The sequence below is a fragment of the Neomonachus schauinslandi genome, chromosome 3 (assembly GCF_002201575.2).
Source record: "Neomonachus schauinslandi chromosome 3, ASM220157v2, whole genome shotgun sequence".
NCBI classification, from domain to species: Eukaryota; Metazoa; Chordata; class Mammalia; order Carnivora; family Phocidae; genus Neomonachus; species Neomonachus schauinslandi.
The window spans coordinates 132442319-132462176 of record NC_058405.1 but is presented as its reverse complement, the minus strand read 5'-3'; the positions used below and the strand labels follow the sequence as shown (position 1 = coordinate 132462176).

At 52.6% G+C, this 19858-nt stretch overlaps 1 protein-coding gene across 2 annotated transcripts in view; it reads right to left on the bottom strand.

The window, feature by feature from the left end:
* The window catches only part of GAD1 (glutamate decarboxylase 1), a 40946-nt gene extending 24295 nt beyond the window's left edge, over positions 1 to 16651 (bottom strand). Inside the window, exons 1-5 of one of the 2 annotated variants that reach the window (XM_021702751.1) lie at positions 16611 to 16651; positions 15044 to 15188; positions 11633 to 11695; positions 5925 to 6083; positions 4095 to 4337 (exon numbers count right to left, since the gene is read on the bottom strand). In XM_021702751.1, coding sequence (XP_021558426.1) covers positions 4095 to 4337; positions 5925 to 6083; positions 11633 to 11695; positions 15044 to 15125 — 547 coding nt within the window. In that variant the 5' untranslated portion in view covers positions 15126 to 15188; positions 16611 to 16651. Of the gene's footprint in view, positions 1 to 4094; positions 4338 to 5924; positions 6084 to 11632; positions 11696 to 15043; positions 15189 to 16610 lie in introns of those variants that run through there. The other variant, XM_021702752.1, reaches the window with a different exon arrangement.
* Positions 16652 to 19858: the final 3207 nt, after the last annotated feature.

The window sequence follows — 19858 nt, the reverse complement described above, 5'->3', positions numbered from 1 at the left end:
ATATATATATATATATATATATATATATATATATATATATATATATAATAAACGGAATCACACTATTGGACCATGTATCAAAGCCACTCAATATGGCAGAGACAAAAGATGAACAAAGATAGACAGACTGACACAAATGCCCTCAAATAAACATGAAACAGTATTCCTTTGTTCTTCGGATATATAAAGGAAACGAAGTTGTCTAAAACCTTACTTTTATCTTACGACTACAACATTATGTCCCCAAAATCTTATACCAGAATTTCTATCAAGTAACAAAATGACCTCTTTTAAATTTCAATTTCAAATCTCTTTATTCAATGAAATAACAGATGATAGATGTGGTACCAAGTCAGGTAGTGGGAGAAAGAGTTATTTTTTCAAAGTTAACTTTTTCAATAAATAAACTTCAAGGGAAAAAAATGGAGGGGGAAATCTATTAAGAGATATACTAAACAATTACAATGTGGAGGACTTGCTTGGATCCTGACTCAAATGAATTATAACATTCATGAGACCACTGGGAATTTGAACACTGACTGAATGCTTGATATTAAGGAACTGTGAATTTTGGATTTTTTTGATCTAACAATGATATTGTGGTTCTTTATTTATTTTAAAGATTTATTTTTTACTTTAGAGAGAGAGAGAGAGCACGCACATGCGCCAATGTGGGGGGAGGGGCAGAGGGAGAGAGAGAATCTCAAGCAGACTCCCCAATGAGTGTGGAGCCTGCCGCAGACTCGATCTCATGACCCTGAGATCATGATCTGAGCTGAAATCAAGAGTCAGCCGCTTAACTGACTGAGCTACCCAGGCACCCCGAGTGGTTATTTATTTTTTAAAGAGTTCTTTAGGGGGCATTGGGGTGGCTCAGTTGGTTAAGTGGCCGACTCTTGATTTCAGCTCAGATCATGATCTCAGTGAGCAGGGAGTCTGCTTGAGATTCTCTCTCCCTCTGCCTCTGCCCCTGCCCCCCTCTTAAAAGAAAGCAGTTATTGAGAATGAAGAATATTTATGGGGATGTCTGGGTGGCTCAGCTGGTTAAGCGTCTGCCTTCGGCTCAGGTCATGATCCCGGAGTCCTGGGATCGAACCCCGCATTGGGCTCCCTGCTCAGCGGGGAGCCTGCTTCTCCCTCTGCCTGTTGCTCCCCCTGCTTGTGCTTGTGCTCTCTCTCTCTGTCAAATAAATAAATAAAATCTTTAAAATAAATAAATAAATAATAAATAAAAAATAAATAAATAAAAAAGGGAAGGTGGCTTCCTCCTGCCCCCCCCCAAAAGAATATTTATGGATGAAATAGTATATCTGAGATTCGCTTCCATATAATAGAGAAGGGGGAGGGGACAAAGTGAAACAAAGTTGTCAGGAATTGATAAGAGTTGAAGCTGAGTGTTGGTTACATAGGGTTCATTACACTATTCTACTTCTGTATAAGTTTAAACTTTTCCATAATACATAGTTAAAAAAAGAAGAACTACGGGAGTTGGTATAGCTACTGTGGTTGAGGGCTAACAGTGTCTGTATCAGGTCATGAAAAATCTACACGTACTTGTTCCTTTTTTTTTCAGAAATATTTTGTTACTTTGTAAAGAAATTTCCAAATACCATCATCTCTTCACAAACTGCAGCCAGCTCAGTCAGAGATAAGAGACAATGTTTTCACTATTAAAGCCCAATTCATTATTTTGGCTGAATATTAATACCCTTAAAAAAAAAAAAAAAACAACTACCTTCCACTGTGTGTGGCTACCTGTGGGGTTTACCCTATGGCTCTGATCTACATCTGATTACAGCTCAGCAACCAGGAGCTGTGTTTTCATATGGCAGCAACAGTTTACTTTCCCAGGGTCAACACCCTGAGATGCAGCTGAAGGTTTCACATGGCCCGAGAGATCATGAACTCTATAAATGTAAATACCTGCTCCCAGATGCTACGCTAACGAACAGGGATGAATGGCTGCAGGCTAACTAAGTGGAGTCATACACTGCACTCGTAAGAGTCCATGCTCCTATGACCATGTGATGCTTCCGTTTTGTAGGCAGTATAAGCTGCTAGTTATGAGGAACCCATGTATTTTTCTTTGAAGGACAACACTATTCTGAGCTTTAATGATAGAAGTACATGGTTTCATCTCTCTGAGAAAGTGCATACAGAGAGGCCTGACAAAATAACAAACAGTGGCCTAAACCAAGTCCTGCTAAGACATACATGGAGAATCCAGACTCTTTTTTTATCTAGCTATATAACACTACTTGATCTCCATCAGGAATAGGTTAGCCATCAGACCAAGGTGAGCAGTAACTAAATTGATGAGTGTGCTTTTCTTTAAAAATCAAACACAGACTTTATGGCATAATTAGGCTTTGTCCATCCTGCAGTTATTCAAGGAAGCTACACTTATTTCAGTGGCATTGGCAGACCTCAAAAGCTGTTTGGGATTCCTTATTTAAAAATGCCTCTCTCAGGGCACCTGGGTGGCTCAGTTGGTTAGGCGACTGCCTTCGGCTCAGGTCATGATCCTGGAGTCCCGGGATCGAGTCCCACATCAGGCTCCCTGCTCGGCGGGGAGTCTGCTTCTCCCTCTGACCCTCCCCCCCTCATGCTCTCTCTCTAATTCTCTCTCTCTCTCTCAAATAAATAAATAAAATCTTTAAAAAATAAAAATAAAAAAAAATAAAAATGCCTCTCTGACCGGCCTCATTATTCCATTATAACACTTTGTTTTTGACACCCAATAGTCTTACTCAGCTCTATCACCACCAAGCTCCCTAGTCTTGGCCTTAAATCTCTCTTCAGGTGACTAGGAAGAGTGAGAGGGATAATAAAGGAGAGGGAGAGAGAAAGAAGAAAAAAGAACAAGGGGCTATCAGGGGATCCCCTGTGGTGACAACTATGCCAGGGATTGCCAGTTCCTGCAGAACTGCGTGCCCAAGAGCTCAGGAAAGCCAGACTGCTGTGGGGAAAGAAGCAGTGAGAAGAAACAATTGCTTTACTCCCAGGCTTAGAAACAGCCAGATAGAAACCCAAAAAATCCTTGAACCTGAGGCACCTGGGAAGTAACCACTTTGGCCAGGACCACTGATTAGAGAGGGTTCCTGCAACATGAAAAGGAGGCAAGAGGGCTTCCTCAAGGGCCCCCTGTTAGAGATAGGATTTAGTGACTCAGAGCATCTAAACTCCAGAAGTTGAAGCAGGATGCAAATGGTGTGTATGTATGTGAACTTTTTGCCTTGCCAACAGAAGGTGTTGTGGGTTGAATTGTGTCCGTCAAAAAGATATGATCAAGTCCTAACTCCTGATTACTGTGAGTGTGACCTTATTTGGAAAGAGGACCTTTGCAGATGTAATCAAGTTAGGATGAGGCCATAACTGATTGGAGTAGGCCTAATCCAAAGACTGGTGTCCTTATAAGAAGAGAAAACTTTGGACACATTCACAGGGAGAAGGCCAAGGGAAGGCGAAGGCAGGGATTAGAGTGATGCATCTACAAGCCAAGGAAAGCCCTCGACCACCAGCAGCTGGAAGAGGCGAAGACAGATCTCCCCAAGAGTCTTCAGAGACAGCATGGCCCTGCACACCGAAATTTCAAACTTCCAGCCTCCAGAACTGTGAGAGAATACATTTCTGTTGTTTTGAGTCACCCAGCCTGTGGTAATTTGTTATGGCAGCCCTAGAAAACTAATACAGAAAGGGAGGGAAATGGGCCCAATTCTCCCCAGTTTTAGGGAGAGGCAAGGGTAGGATTTATCAGAATGAAATAGGCATGAAACGGAGGAGAGAAAAGAAGTAGGAAGCAGGTCATTCTGCTCTTTTTAGCTTGTGAATAAATCCAAAGAATGAAAACTCTTTATACAGAACTTAACACGGCACCGTGTGTTTGTATTTTTAAATTTGTGTTTACAATAAATGATGAGCTTTTGCCCGGGTTGGGCCTTCCACCCCCGGCACTGCCCAAGGTTGTTCTGTGGTCACTGAACACACTGCTGCCTTCCCTCACCACCTTCCACACGGGTTTGCCATCGTCAACTGGCAGGGGTGTGAGGGAGGGCAAGGTTCCTGCCGCATGTCCATCTGGCTCTCACCCTTACCTGTACGGACCCCATACTTCAGGGTGTCTCTGCAGTCAACCAAGATCTGCTCCAGGGACTCGGGGTGGTCTGACAGCTCCAAGTTGAAGCCCTCCATGCCTTCCAGCAGCTGGTGTGGGTGATGGAAGTCCAGCACCTTGGTGGAGCGATCAAACGTCTTGCGGACATAGTTGAGCAGTATGTCTACCACTTCCAGTAGGAACTGCACAGTTTGCTCCTCCCCATTCTTTGCTGGAAGCAGATCTGAGGGGGGAAAGCCAACAAAGGATTATCGCCTGGCCCATGTCTAGGTTTCCTCAGCCCAGAAATCCCAAATACCAGCCATGATATCTTTACAGACCTAATTTACTCCAGGTTATGTATACACATGGAGAATCTGATGTACTGTCTCCCCAGAAAAATGCACATATGCCTACACACAGAGGTTCTGCATACTTTCTGAAGGTTGGCAGACTTTCTGATAGTTAGGCTGCTCATAAACGGAGAGCTCTTAGAAGCCATGAGCAGCTGGTCACTGTTGTTGTCCACTTGTAGGCTGACTGGGCACCTGTCAGGAACGTGATGGAGGAGGCCTCTGCCCTGCTTCCCTGCGACCAGGTGTGTGTGTCTCTCTACATCTGGTTCAGACACTGGCCTTCTGGTTGGCCATTATGATACACTTGATCGTTGATGGCAGAGGGTGAGGGTTCTGTGGGTAGAGGCTGAGGTCCCCCCTGCAGAGTGGAGCGGTCCTCTGTAGTGTCCTTAGAAAACAAGAGCTCGAAGGTGGGGCTCAGAAAGGTGGGAAAGGAAACTCCCACATCTCTCCCTCTCGACCTCATCCTTTGGGCTTGGGCTTTGGGATGTCTGGGGGGTGATTTTGGGTTCCAGCCTCTGGTAGGCAGAGTCAGGCTGGGTTAACCTGGCAGGAAAATTATGGGGGGCCCCAACTGAAGTGGTGAGCCATAGCTCAAGAGCAGATTGGCTTTACATAATGCTCTGTGTAGATTCCCAAGATTATCTCTGAGGTTTAGTGAAGTCTTATCGACTGTTTGGGTCTGGCCTCTATGGCCTGTGGGGAGCTAATGGAAGGGGGCACAGGGGGGGTTTACCTTCAAGCTGTTCAGGAGAGATGGGGAAAGCTCCTCCTGAGACAGAGTTGTGGGGACAGAAGTAATAATGAAAGATCTCCAAAAGGAAAATGAGTTTCAGGACAGTACTTGGTCATTACGCCCAACCACACAGCTTCCCACAGAGTGATTTTTTTTTTTATAAAGATTTTATTTATTTATTTGAGAGAGAGAATGAGAGAGAGCATGAGAGGGAAGAGGGTCAGAGGGAGAAGCAGACTCCCTGCCGAGCAGGGAGCCCGATGCGGGACTCGATCCAGGGACTCCAGGATCATGACCTGAGCCGAAGGCAGTCGCTTAACCAACTGAGCCACCCAGGCGCCCCCACAGAGTGATTTTGTCGTTGTTGCCGACCTTGGAGGATGAATGCTATTATGGGAATCACTGGATTTTCTTATATGTAAGATTCCTTTGGATTCTGAGAGTCTATGAAACTGTATTTGTCCCTGCAAGTGTCTTTGGAGTTGACTGTTTTTACTGACTGCCCTCATCCAGCTTCCAAAATGATGAAGTCCTAGGCCATAGGGAAGAAGGGAGTATATTATATTTAAATACTGGAAAAATCGTTTCATGACAGTTCAGAAGGAGTAATGATCAATTTGGTCAAAGAAGTAAAATTTTAGGAAAAGGTTAAGAAACCTAAACAAGAAACCTACTGGATAGTACTGGACAGGGCTGGGGAGGGTTGGGGGGTGTGGGGAAGGTGGGGGGTGGGGACTACCTCGAGCAAACAGGTTGGAGAAGTCGGTCTCTGTGCGCCGGAAACGGCCATCCCTGTCACTGTTTTCACAGGAAAGCAGGTTCTTGGAGGACTGTCTCTCCTTGAAGGCGCTCACAAGCCGGCTCTTCTCTTCCAGGCTGTTGGTCCTCTGCAAGAAGCCTGTAGCACAAGACGCTGGGTCAGAGGGAATGCACGAAATTCCCAGCCTCGGAGGGTCAGCTGCCAGGCCAGTTCCACTGTCCATGCGGGGTTCCTGCTTCTCCTGAGAAGAAGCTGAGTAACTGCATCTTACGTATAAGGGCTGTGGCACTGCTCGCCTTCCGGCGGGGAAGGGGCAGTGCCAAGTGTCATCACTGGTACAGACCCGGTCATGCAAGAGAGGAAAACAGTAAGCAAAGCCCATTCTCCTCTCTGAACATGACTCTGAACTCAGAATTAAGTCAATTGGACAGCTTCCACTCCAGTGACCAGCCCCAGGATGGGGCTTTAAGGGGAAGGACACTAGCGGGGAGGATGCTGCCGGCACCGGGTTTATGGGCTGTGCAGCCTGAGGAAGGAGGGGGTGAGGACCAGCACTGGGGGTTAGGGAAGGTGCTTTCCTTGGGCACCAGGTAACGCTCACAGGACTGAAGGTAGGTGCAATTTTTCTGACCCAAACCTGAAGTGCAGCTGCCTCCATACCACCCCCTCTCCTTGAACAAAGGTATTGGGGAAAGAGACAAGGAAGCATAAAACCTTATGTGTGGTGACATTTCTTCCTGTAAATACTGACTGAGCATCTGTTGTGGAAAAGCACTTTGCTAAACATCTAGAACAGGGGACAGATAAAGATAAATGAGACAGATCTCCTACCCTCCAGGAACTGACAGTTTGGCAGATGGGAACCCATGTTGTAATGAAGCCAGAAAGCCACCCCAGAACCCCACAGAGCTGAACTCGTGAGCCCGGGGTGGGATACAAAGCACCTCACATCTGCCCCTCGGAAGGAGTAGAAATCTCTCGTACCTGCGGTGAGCAGCACAAACACCACCAGTGGCAAACAGAGAAGCAGGCTGAGGCAGAAGGCCTGGGGACTCTGCCAGCTAGGAGCACACTCCTTCCCTTCGTACCCACACCCATTCCTTCTGGGGCTCAGGACCTGCTGACCCACTCCTCTCAGCATCTCCTCCCATTATGTCTCGATCTTAGCCCAAAATGCAACACACTGAAAAGAAGAAGAAAGTTCTAAGCTTCTCAGTGACCCCAAAGCTGTCTTTGTAGATACCAAGATCCTTGGGGAGTCATGCACATCACAAGACAGGCTTGGAGGAAAGTCCCAGGAGGTTCAAAGAGAGGCAAGTTAATCTGGGGGAATTCGGCTTTACTTCCCCAGGACTGCAATTCAGTGGCAAGGGGTAGAGGAAGGAGGGATGCAGGGGAAAGGCTGCAGGGATTGGAATCCTCCCACACACAGGAGCAGGGTCTATTTTTGGAGGGAAGAATAGGAAGGTAGAGGCCCCAGGCCTTTCATTGTTCCCAGCACCTTGTAAACTTATCACTAAAGCCCCAAAGGACATCAGGAGGGGGTAAGACACCATAATAGAGCTCCACACTTGGGTGTAAAGGTGGGGGTTTGTATCCTTTCCCTCACCCTTCCTCCTACTTTCTTCATTTCCCATACAAACCCCAGAGTCCAAAACCAGGAGCCAGCACTCATTTGCCAGAGGCACCTGGTTCCTGAATTCCAAGACTGCTCCCCTAGTCCTGGAAAAGTGAGCTATGGAATTTGCCAGCCTGAAAAGACCAAATCCATGTGGCCTAATGGAGGTAAGGTCCTGCCGCTGCCCAGAGGAAAGGCATTCCTAAGGGGTTTCGAGGTAGAGACTTAAGGCTTTCCCAAGGAGTGAGTCAGAGCCAACCAGAGGTCAGAGACCTAAAGAGTAGGAGTTCAGAGGGCAGGACCTATGACTTCGATTTAGGCTTTGGATATTATCTTCAAATCTGACACAGGCAGTTCCAGAGGTGTCCTGATAGGATGGAGAGATGACAATTATGACACAACTTTAAATCTGCATCTCATCCCTGGACCACACTGCGTGGAGTGCACTAGGAATCAGTATTTCCTATAAATCCTATGTTTATCTTTTGAATAGCATACTTACATTGCATTATAAATTGTGTTTAAACCCATTAATTTGCTAATATAAACACTTAATGCACATTGTTATCAGAATAACAATATCTTGGAAGGTATCTGTTTTTTAAAATATTGGAAGCCTCAAAAAAGATAAATGACCGAGGTCTCTCAAGGTCCTGAGAGGCTCTGGAAAGAAATGTATGCTTCTCCAAGGATGACCAGGTGGTGGATGACATTGAAGTCAGTGCTTTGACTACTTCCCTGGCTAGCAAGGGGTCCTGGAAGCAGGGGTCCCTGAGACTGAAGCAGATTGGATTCTCTCTTGCTCCGCATACCACCTGTGAGGACCTAGTTTAAGCAGTGAGTGACTGGTAACCCAGCTCAACATTCCCAAGAGGCAAAAAAGAAAAGCAGAGGCAAACCAAAGCTGCACTTGACTTTGGTCAGCTTGTCGCTAGCTTTAAGGGGAGAACAGGAGGCAAACCCTGTGATGACTCCTCCTTTGGGCGGAGGGGAGATCCTGAGGCTGGTTCCTCACTCCTGCCCCCAAACTCAAAGGCCTAGGGGGCCCATTGAGAGGGGAGGAGTGTAGGGAACTAGAGAGCACTTGGTTTGAGCAAGTCTATGAGCTGTGCATGGTAGAAGGGCACAGGGCCAAGGGGGTAAGGAGGGCTAAAGCCCATTCCACCCCCCGCAACCCCTGCTCTTGCTCGGCAAGCTGTGGAGTGGAATTGCATCTACCTGGAGGAAGGAACTTTTTCCCTGATTTTTATGGGCTCAAAATACCTTGCCAGATCTCCCCCGCCCCAACTTCTTATTTCAACAGAAGCCAGAAATACATAATATCTGAAGTCTTTCTCTGTTTGAAAGTTGTATGGCAACTGACACAAAATCAAACACACACACACACACACACACACACACACACACACACACACTGCATGGGCTAAATAAAAGAGCTCATAGGCTGTAGCTGGCAGCCAGTTTGGGACCTCTGCATATATAAGTGATGGAGGGCCAAGGACACACTGGGAAGTTACTAGAACCCAGAGCCCCTGCATCTCCTTCTATTTAAGTCATGCCACCATGCTTGTAGCTACCCCATTCTACCTCTTGGCAAACCCTGGGTTTCTTCTACCTGATTATTTTCCCAGGGGATTCTGCCTCTGAAGCAAAGGGTACCACTGGTGAGACCCAGAGCCTTTTTGCAGCTTTCTTCCCTGGCTTCCAGAGAAGGGAGGTAGGAGAAGGGGTGGGAGTTGCATCTTGGCAAGGCACTGAGGATGTTTATGGGGGTCACCTAGGGCAATGGATTTGGAGGTGAGAAGAGGAAAATTGATTCTACTGCTGTCTTAATGTGAAAGGTCAGACCAACCTGGAGAGTGTGGAGAAGGCATCCTCCAGGCTCACGAATGTCTGGGATGAAGGGAGTTGGGGTGTCCCTGAGTGGAGGGTGGGAGGCTGTGGATTCAGGTCCAAACCAAAGACTGCACTTCGGAAAGCCAGAGTTGGTCCAAGGTATGGGAAATAAATCCGCCTGGTGTTTTGTTTCCTTTCAGAATCAAGCCTAATGTGAAGCCTCCTAACCTGTGGCCCCCAAAGCTTGCTTTTTAGCAGAAGGCAAGTTCCCGCTCAACAGACTACCAGCCCTTTCCTCCTGTCAAACGGGTTGCAACTTTCCTGAAATTAGTGTTGGGGTGTGTGTGTGTGTTTAAAACAGGGAAGAAACTCTCCGCGGATGGTAGCCCCCAAATGCTCAAGAGCTCTCCCTCATAGTAAGTTGATGCAAACTCGGGGACCCCTATTCGCGGACCCAACGAAGCTCAACTCTTTCTTGCCCGTTTACCCTTTAGGGGCACTCAGGGCGTGTCTCCGGAAGGGGGCCACAGGGGACACGGCCTGCGGCGCGACGCCTGGCTCAGGGAGTGCAGGAGGGACGAAGGTTGCCGGCCAGGCAGGCCCAAGACCGCGGGGAAGGCAGCCCTCACCCCAAGTCTCCCCCACCCTGCCGGCGACCGCGGCGGGCGCATTGGGCTTGCTCAGTTCTGCTTGCCCGCCTGCATGACAATGACGGCTGCAGAAGCTGAGTGCCGTGGCCGCCGAAGGGACCGGGCGCGAAACGGGCCATTAAGCCGGGAATGGCGGCTGGGGGAGGGGGCTATTTATAGAACAAAGCTCTGCTGCCTCCAGCCTCCCCCGCCCGCCGACGCCGCCCGGGCCTAGCCCCGCGGCCCTCGCGGGCCGGAGAGAGGGCCAAACCTGGGGCCGCCCCGCGGCAGGGCTGGGCTTTCCCTGGGAGATGGCCGCGTCTAGGAGTTGAGCAACGCTTCCTCACCGTGGATCGAGGGGACAGAGCCCCAGAAGCGTTGGGAGGGCGTCTCGCGGCAAAGCGGGGAAGGGAGGGTGGTTCCCCGGAGCCGCTAAGTAGTCCCTGTCCTCTCCGGGCCCCGCCGCCGCCTTCCTCGGGCCCCCGGACGCAGAGAAGCTGGAAGAGCAGGCCCAAGGAACACTCAGTGGCCGGCTCCCGCTGGGGCGCTCGGGGCTGGGGCGGGCGTGCTCCGCGCCCGCTCCACCGCTATCTCCCGCGCGCAGCCGCTGACGGATGGCTCTTTAATAAGCCCCTCGTTAATCTTCCCCCGCCCCTCCACCCCCTGCCCGGGAACGTCCGTATTTTCTGGCCCGATAAGGCTAGAGATTTTAGACGGTGAAATGTAGCAAGGAAAGCAAGTCCTCATTGTTCAGCCGGAGCCATTCAGCTGTGTCCCTTCGAACAAGTCTCCTTTTTCCCTTAAAAAAAAAAAATGACGTCCCTTGGGCGTTTTCATTTCAGACCCTCACGTCTCCGGAGAACGGTTCTTTCTCCTCTCCAGCTCCCAGATCTATTTGTCTTCCTCTCTGGCAAATCGTGCCCGACACCCCCTTTCTCCTCTTGAGGCCCCACGCCCCCGCCTGCCCCCTTTTCCTTCCTTCTCCTTCAAGGGCAAGCTCCGCAAACCCTCTGGCCCGAGCCGTCCGCACCTCCCCCAGGCAGGCCACCGAGGGCTGCAGGCAAAGAATGAAAGAACGAAATCTGAATCCGTTGTGACATCTCGGGGCACATTCTCAAGCTGGGGAGGCCACGTTCAACGTACGCTGGCGGGGACTGGCGGGGGAGGGGGGACGACGTGCCAGCCTCCGCCTCGGGCGGAAACCATGCCTTAGGCCTGCTCTCCGGGAAAACCAGACCAGTTCACCTCTTCAACCAGACCTTCCTTCCCCACGCAGGTAGAGCGCACGCTTAGGATCTGCCCTGACGCCGGCAAGAAGAGCGGGGCTGCCGCGCGGGGGCGCTGTGTCCTAGACCCGGGAAGCCCCGCTGTCTCTTGGGAGTCCCGGACTCCAGCCGAAAACGTACCCCCCAGCCGGGTCAAGGGAAGGCGGAGGAGGTTTAAGACTTGTAGAGGGGCTTCTCGCCAGGCGTCGGGGCTGTAGGTACTTTAGAAAACCAAACCCAAGAGCCGGGATCTCCTTCCTCTTGCGCCCCACTCTCCCAAACCCTCAAAGCCCGAGAGCTGCGCCGCCCTGCGGGGCCCCAGCGGGCCCTTCCACTCACCGCAGATCTTGAGCCCCAGTTTTCTGGTGCATCCATGGGCCACGCCGCACCAGGTGTCATACGCTAGAAAGCAAAAGAGGTGCGATCAGTGAGGTTCGGAGCATGTGGGGGACCGGGTCGAGGGCAAAGGTATTCTGGGGAGGAGAAGGCAGGTCTTTCGCCAGTGCTCCTCAATAAAAACTCCTTCCTGAAAGGAGCAAGAGGCCAGATACGTGGGCCGAAGGGCAGACTCGTGCCCTTCGAGTGCCCATGACACTCCCTTCCTGCTCCCACTTTCAGGTATAGAATGGTGTCTCTGAGAGGCCGAGCACCCATGAGGCCCGCCAGGCCTCCAAGCAACGCCGGCAGGGGAGGGGGAGGCGGGATCCGAGTGGACCACGTACAAAAGACCGGGCTAAGCCGCACGTGTTACCCAGCACCCACCCGCCAGGCCCTGTCCCTTGGTCTCCGCCCTGCAGACTCGAAGGGCGATCACAGCAGCCCGGAAAGGGAACACAGAGGCATCTGGGACCAAAACGTCTCATAATTTCTTGGCGGGTCTCCAGCCGAGTGGCAGCTTAAAATAAACTGGCATGAAATGGGGTCGCGGAAGAGTTCAGGAATTAATTGGGTGAAAAATAGTATTTGACTAGATGATCGGGCTCGCATGGCTGCCCTTCAGTCGGACCCAGAGTCGGGAAACAATAGTGTGCCTCCGGTCCTCATCGCGGATCCCCTCTTCCCAACCTGCCCCTCATTAACCCTTCCCTCAGACGTCTCAGGTCTGGAGCAGGCGAAGGCAAAGGGAATCAGGCGCCTTTCCTCCGGGTCCGAATGGCCGACCTAGGAGCCGTTGTGTTTTCCTTCTTTACCAGGCTGTTCTCAAACTCCTCAGGGTCTCTCCTGCCCTCGGGGTTCAGCTAGCAGGAAGGAGCACGGGGGTGCCTGTGGAGCCCGCGCGCGCTGGTGCGGTGGGCCCAGCGTGAAATTCCCTTCGTATCTCTCAAAGCAAGGCGCTTCCAATCACTCCCATCCCCCACCCCACCCTGGTCCGAGCTTTCAGCTCCGCGCGAATGTCGGCGGCGATAAGGAGAGTGACATCCATTAAACCCGAGGCACAACAGAGCCCCAGCGGGGAGAAGAAATAGACCGACGTCAGTGAGACAGCGTGTCACAGATGGAGTTCCTGCCACAGACAGGAAATCGGTGCGAAAGCAAAACCCTTATAATAAATAATACCTGGCGGGTAAAGAGCTATTTCCACTCAAAAAGTGCTTTCGCTTTAAACACCATCTCAGCTAATCCTCAGAACAACTCTATGAAACAAGAAGAGTGTTTATCTAAGATTCATTTTACAAATAAAAAATAGGGATTCAGAGAGGTTAAGCGATTTTTCCAAGGTTACTCAGCTGGGGCACTGGTGTTCAGACCCAATGCACTGCCTGTCAGAGCTGGGGGTTACAGTAATAAAGGGACAGAGGGATGGGGGAGAGGAAGTGAGAGATCCCCTTTGGTGTAGCGAAGAGGCTGAGTAAGGTTGTGCGGATTGAGCAAGGCCACCTCCCAGGAGGCCTTGAAGAGAGAGAGAAGCGGAGCCCGCTGGGCGGGCGAGGGTGTGTCTGCAAGGGAGGACGAGAGCGGGCAGAGAGCCCGGCGTGCGCCTGCAGCCTAGGGTGCCCAACCCGCAGCTGGGCTGCCGGGCGGAGGGGGGCGGGGGGGGCAGGCGACGACGTTCTCAGGACAGGTGCTGCACGCTCTTCCCAGGCAGGGTCCTCGACTATCTTCCCTCTGCCTCGGTGCCTTCCGGGCGCGCCAGGCCATGTGCGAACTCAGGTCAGCGCCTCCACTGGTTCTCGGCCCTGAGGTTGGGCGTATGCGCTCCACCGCGGGCTGCCGCCGGGAGGTAAGGTTAACCCGGGTGAGGTGGGATGGGGCAGGACTCTGAGGTGGGTGAACACTGCGGTTGCCCTGCCCTGTCAGGCAGCAAAAAAGGGGCGGGAAATGTGGAGAGGTCTGGAAAAAAAATCCATCAAGGCCAGAGCAACAGACAAAGGCGGGCAGGCCTCGCGTTCCTCCCGGCCTGATCCGGCCAGCGGCCGCCAGTGCCCGGCTCACGTGCCACCAGGGCTGGCGGCTCTCCCGAGCCCCTCTTTGTTGTGTGGGTAATTGTAGCTCGCCTGGGGGGCGGGGAGAGGGAGCTGCAAAGGGAACTGAAACGCAACCTCAGGACTTAAGACAAGGCCTCCGCGCCCGGGAGCCAGCGGCTGCGCCAAGGGATTGGAGAGGGGACTCCCCGGATAACATTCCCCCATCTTCGTTGATGGGAACGATCGACATTTTCTCAAGTCTATAGAAAGCGCCATAAAAGCATAGCAATAAGCCCTCCTAACCACACTGCCATTTCTAAACCCCTCTTCTATAGAAAATCTGGGGCTGTTACTACTGGAGCTGATAGATTGGGGGAGGGGGACTCATTTCAACCCAAACTGCAAAAAAAGAAAAACAACTCTTCCATCGCCAGACTTCTACAGAAAGGTAGGAAATAAATCTGAATTAAAGACAAATTCTGGAAATGGGCTGAAGAGCACGCTGAGCTAGAGGTGGGGAAGCATAGAACTCACGTCCCCCCTTTTATCTGGTTCCCCTTTTCTTCTCTTTTGCCGACCTGTCAATTGCTGACAGATCTCCTGCCCTGGAGAAAAGAGAAGGGTGCTCTCTCCTCCCGCCCTGGCAAAGCTTCTTGCCGCTTCCTGGCTCCCCACCTCTCTCCACTCAGGTTGCTGCCCGCTGCTGTTTTTTTGTTTTTTTTGGTCTGAGATGTAATTAATTGTCTAAAATGTCGAAGCTCAGTCTCAAACCGTTTTATGCACCTTTCTCGCCCCTGGCTTCTCCCTCACTCGTCAATAGCTCGACGAAAATTTGGAGCAATTAGGGACCCCGAGTTTTCTAAAAGCTGCAATTAACGTCGAAATTTCTGCTGATTATAGACTTTGAGCACAGCGCAGGGGGAAAGGAGGAGGGGGTCAGGTCTCAGCTCAGCGAGAGGTGGAGACAGAAAACTCTCTATTCCCGCCGAGACTAGAGTCTCCTCACACCGCCCTCTGCCCCGACCCCCCGTCGTCCCACCAAGCCAAAGAAACCACACACAACAAAAACAACACTCTCGCCGCCCGTCCTTCCCTCGAAGAGAAGCCCCCAACGATCGCCGCTACTCGAACCTTGCGTGGTTCCCACTTTCCAGCGCCCCAGAATCGTCTAGCATTTCTGGCAGTCAAACGACCTCTGGCCGAGACCCAGGTCAGGGCCCCATTTCTTTCCAGCCTCCATCGTCTCCACGCTCCCCCATCCCTTTCCACCAGCGCAGCCTCCTCACGTCCCAGCGCCCCCATCTTCCCCGCAGTCCATTCGATAGGAAACTGGGGCTGAACCTACTTGTGGGGCGCAGGTTGGTAGTATTGGGGTCCGCTCCCGCATTCGAGGAGGTTGCGGACGAAGAAGGGGTCGAAGACGCCATCAGCTTGGTCGTCCCGGGGCCTCTGCTGTCCGGGGTCCTCGGCCAGTCGGGCGCAGGAACAGGCTGCAAAGAGATGCGAGAGCAGTGCGGGGAGGGCTTCCGGGGTCCTGCGCGGGAGGCGACTGAGCGGTCGGGGGCGCGGACGCTCCCCCCGAGAAGTCAGGGCTTGGGACAGAGAGGCGGGAGGAAGGGCACCTAACAGGCTGAGTCGGGGTGCGCCGAGGGGAGGAGGAGACGTGCGCGCGAGCTCTGGGACTCCGGCGCGGGCAACGTAGCCCAGGGCTGCTCTCCAGTCTGGCGGCGGAGCGGGGTGACCTGAAGTGCAGCGCAGAGACTAGGGGAGCCCAAGGCCAGTTCAGGACGCAGGGGTGGGGGGGGATAGGGCTAGGAGGGCAAGGGAGCCTCAGTGCGCGATTTTCCAGCCGAGCCACGACAAGCCCCATTGGGCTCTCAGCAGCCGGAGGGCGGGCAGGCGGGGGGGAGTGCGCACTGGGCGGGCACGTCTGGTTCGGTGTCTGGTTCCCGTTGTTGTGTCTGGTTAATTCCCTGGAAAGAAGGAGGCTAACTGCTCCGAGGACCGGGGACTTTGGTGAGACACGGTGAGAGGAAAAAAAGGGTCCATATCTTTACGTTCTCTCTCGGACTTGGCGGGGAAGAACTACAGTCACCTTGCACTCTAGACAGCCAGAAAGCAGCGGGTCGGAACCTTGTCTCCCTCTTGTCCCACCCCGTTTTGAGCCATCTGGAAGCCTAGGACGAGTTTCTGTGTTCCTTCTCCACCCAACTCTCTGAGGTCCCCAGATTTTTCGCTGAACAAAGCCGAAGAGGTTGAGTGTGGCAAGAAAGGGGAACATTACTGGGGAAACGAACTTGCCCTCTGCGCTCGGAAGGCGGCAGACTAGGATCGGTGCGCGACGCCCCTGTACTGCGCTCGGCGCTGGCGCGATGGCTACCGAAGGCCCCGGGACTGAGGTGCCGGCCAATCTGGGTAGATCTAAGACCCCGCAGAGTAGCACCTGCTCGCCACCGCCTTCACACGCACCCTGGGATCCCACACCTAGCCCTGCGCGCGCATTCATACTGTAACGCCCGCCACGGTAGACCGCAGCTTCTGGGGAAGTAACAGGTTACCGCTCGGAGTCGTGCCTTTGGCAGCTGCTGCTCAGGAGCCCTTTGGTGAGACGGGCGCTCACAGCCGGGAAGCGATGGGGAAAATCCTCTCTCCACTTCAGCGCGGGTGTCAGCCTCTGGGCATCCCTAGGCGTGAATTTCGCTGGTGGGGGTAGGATGAGTGCGAAGGTCGGGGTCGCTGCGCCGCGCACCAAGGGAGAGCCCGGAGTAGGGCAGGCGGGACGTGCTCTGCTAGGGAGGGTAGATGGCTGTCGCAGGGAGTGGGGGTTGGCCAAGAAACTGCGGGTCAAGAGGACCCAGCTGAACAGCTGAAGCCGGGCACTGGGAAGTCCGGGCGGCCGCGCGCTTACCCACCTGGGCTAGGCGACAGCAAGCAGGGCGCTCCTGCCGCTCCTCTGCGCAGCGCGCAGCGATCCGCTCGGCCCCCGCCCTGCCACAGGCGTAATCTTCCCGGCGTCACCTCCAGCTGCCGCCGGGCTCCCGCCAGCACCGTCCCGCACGCGAGCTCCGGAAGGAGAAGAGAGCGGTCGGGAGAGGCAGCTGGTAGGCTTCGGGGGAGGCGGGGGCGGGGTGGGGAGGCGGGGACGGCTCGGCGGGGGAATCACGAGGCCGCTGCTCGCGGGGGCAGCTCGTCGGCAGAGCGGTGGGGCTCCTTTGCAGGTGCCTGATCGCCTCTGGAGCTCTAAAGGGCGATTATAAATCCAGATCACGGTTTGGGGCTCGGAAAAAAAAAGGCCCTATGAGTAATCCAGAACGTACTCAACATGCTCTATTTTTGAAAGAGGGTGTCGGGTAAGACGAGGGAAAAGATAATTCCTATAAAGAGTTCTGCCTCGTTGAGTGCTTCTTCATCCCTCTCCCCCTTTTCCTTCCCCTCCCATATTTTCGGGAAGACTAGAACAGTGGCTTTGCCTCAATTTCTTTCCTCGCGGTTCCCCCAGATCTACGACCCCGCGACTCTTACCTGAGTAAAAGCGAGCTCTGGCGTTGTGTCCTCGCTGGCTCTCTACTGAGCCAGGACTGTTGTAAAAGCAAAGGAGGCAGAGATTGGAGGGGAACACTCAGACCCCGTCTCCTTTCACTTCAGTTTCTTCATCCAGCTCAGAGCCTCCCCAAAGTACTTTACCTGAGTACTGCTACCCACGGCCACCCGCAGAGAAAAGGTCCCGTTTCCCACCCACTGTGCACTTCCTGCTAGTTTTGGTCCTCTTGGTAATGGGGAAAGAAGCCCTTCTGATTGATCACATCTGAAGGTTAATAACACGCACGAGCGCGGCTTCACACAAACGGAAACCCGAGCACAGAGGTGGCCCCAGGGGGCGGGGTGGGGGTGGGCAGCGGACCATCCCTCCCTGCTCTGCCCACTCTCCTCACCACCCCCCCTACGATTTTGCGCTTTTTAAGGATTCTCCTTTTGCATTATTTAAGCGTATTTAATGAATTGCCGCGTTCGGAAAAGCACCTCACAATAAGAAGGCGTTCGCCGAAAATTTTCCGCCAGGGGGCGCCAGGCGCCCAGAGACCGCGAGGCCCTGTGCGGGCGGGGTCTTTCCTCCCCGCGGGAGCTAACTAACCCCTGGAAGGGCTGTCTGGGCTCTATTACTCTCCCGCCTCTTCAAGCCATCCCTCAGCCAGCCTCGTCGCTAATGTATGTTCTCTTCCTTCGTCTACCTCAGTGTCTTTTCCTTTAGGGCAAAAAAAAAAAAAAAGTTGATCTTTGTGTGTGGCTGGGTGATACCGTGTAACCAGTGATTCCTTTACTCGTTTCACAGTGATTTTTTTCCCCTGTTACTGTGCAGCAGGCAGGGGTTATTTATGGACACGTCTGCGGCCTTGCTGGTCCAACCGAAGCCCGTACCTTCTCTCTGAACGACAGAAAATCTTACTAATAACCGAAAATTCCCTAATAAGATCGAAGATTCCGCCCTGAGAAGATACAGTCCCATTAGTAAGAGGGATAGCGCTCTGAGGTTTGAAATAACCGCGTTGCCCTTGATACTGAAGAAAATACTGTTGTCCTCTCTCTACCTCACAATAAAAGCTCGGGCACTTTTTAAGGACCCAAAAGCATCCTGAACGGCGGCGGGAGGGCAGTCACCGCAGCTCTGGGCGCAGGAGCTCCAGGCTGGGCAAGGTGGGCGTGCCCACTCAGCGAAGGAAAGGTCCCTTCAAAACCTTGCACCGCTATGCTTGATATGTGCGGTTGACTCCGAAATGAGGCTCGGAATTCCACCCACGCCCCCTCCTCAGACCTCCCTAAATGAGATGGTTGCACCAATCAGAGAGCCCAGTGCCCGTGCTAAATCATGGAAGACGCAAGGAGCAAGGAGACTGGCGGGAGGAGGCAACAAATCCCGATGCCCCTCAGGGGCCGTTGTCCCAGAAAGATGCCTGCTCGCCCTGGCTCCTCAACCCTCTCCCAAGACCCGAGATTCCCCTGAAAGGAAGATTCATTTACTTTCACCTGTGGCTTGAGACTGAGAAATTTCCAGCCGCTCCCTCTTCTGACCCCAGTGTCCAAAACGTTCACCCCTAACGTTTTAGCCAAGAAAATGATCCCGTTGGCAAAAAAAATCTACAAAAAGCAGGTATCACAAATTAAAGTTGAGTCCGTCCAACTGCGAGGACATCCCTCCCTTTCTCCTTTATGGAGGGGGAGGGAATGAAGTCTCGTCCTTAATTTAAAAATGTTTAACTAAATATTAAAAAATTAGGTAATTAAACGAATATTTATTAATCACTTATTATGCGACAGGCGCTGTTCTCAGGGAGTTTTACACTGTTCCAGCAACTTACATTATCTCTGCACTCATGGAGTTGACATTCCAGTTAGGCAGGGAAAGTAACAGACTTGGGGACTTATGGTTTGGTTTAATTTCCAATTATCTCCCATTCCAACCTAGACTCTTGGACTCAGCGAGATGTTAAGGAGCCAAGGGCCTGGAATTACAGCCAGTGAGTTGGGAGACAGGGCGCGGCTGTTTCAGGACCACGGACAGCGCCCGCCGTTCTGTCCCTTAGGCCTCCCTTTAGTCGGCTTCAGTCACCAGCTCTCGGCCAACCGGCCCCACAGACCCTGCCCGCCTCCCCTCCCGGCTGTAACTGCGGTGTTTTCCCCTTGTTGGAGTGGGGGCTGGGGGATTAGAGTATTTCGTCCTCTCCTTGTCGGTAAGAATTTGTAGTGAGGGTTGTTGTGCTTGTCTTTTGGCTCGTTAGAACATTTGGAATCCCTATTTTTGTTTGTTTTTCACTATTCTTTTTATCTTTTATTACTCCCGGGGTGGTGGGGAGGAGACGCTGTGGACAATTGGGGTGGAAAATAGATATCCTCTACAGGGACTCGAACCGGTGGTGAGGGGGTGGTCCGGAAAGGAGTGGTGTCCGCCCAGCTGTTTCGTTTGCATTTGATGTAAGGTTTAGAGCTTTGAAGAAATGGGAACGCGGAGCGCAGAGGCGGAAGGAGTGGGCGAGCACGAGCCCTCCGGTCTCTCCTGGGTGTTAGGGGTTTCCGAGCCTGCAGCCCTGGCTACTCGATCCTGTCCACCCAGGACAACCTTCCTTTAGGTCAGCGACGGCTGGGACTTGGGAACACGACCCTCCGC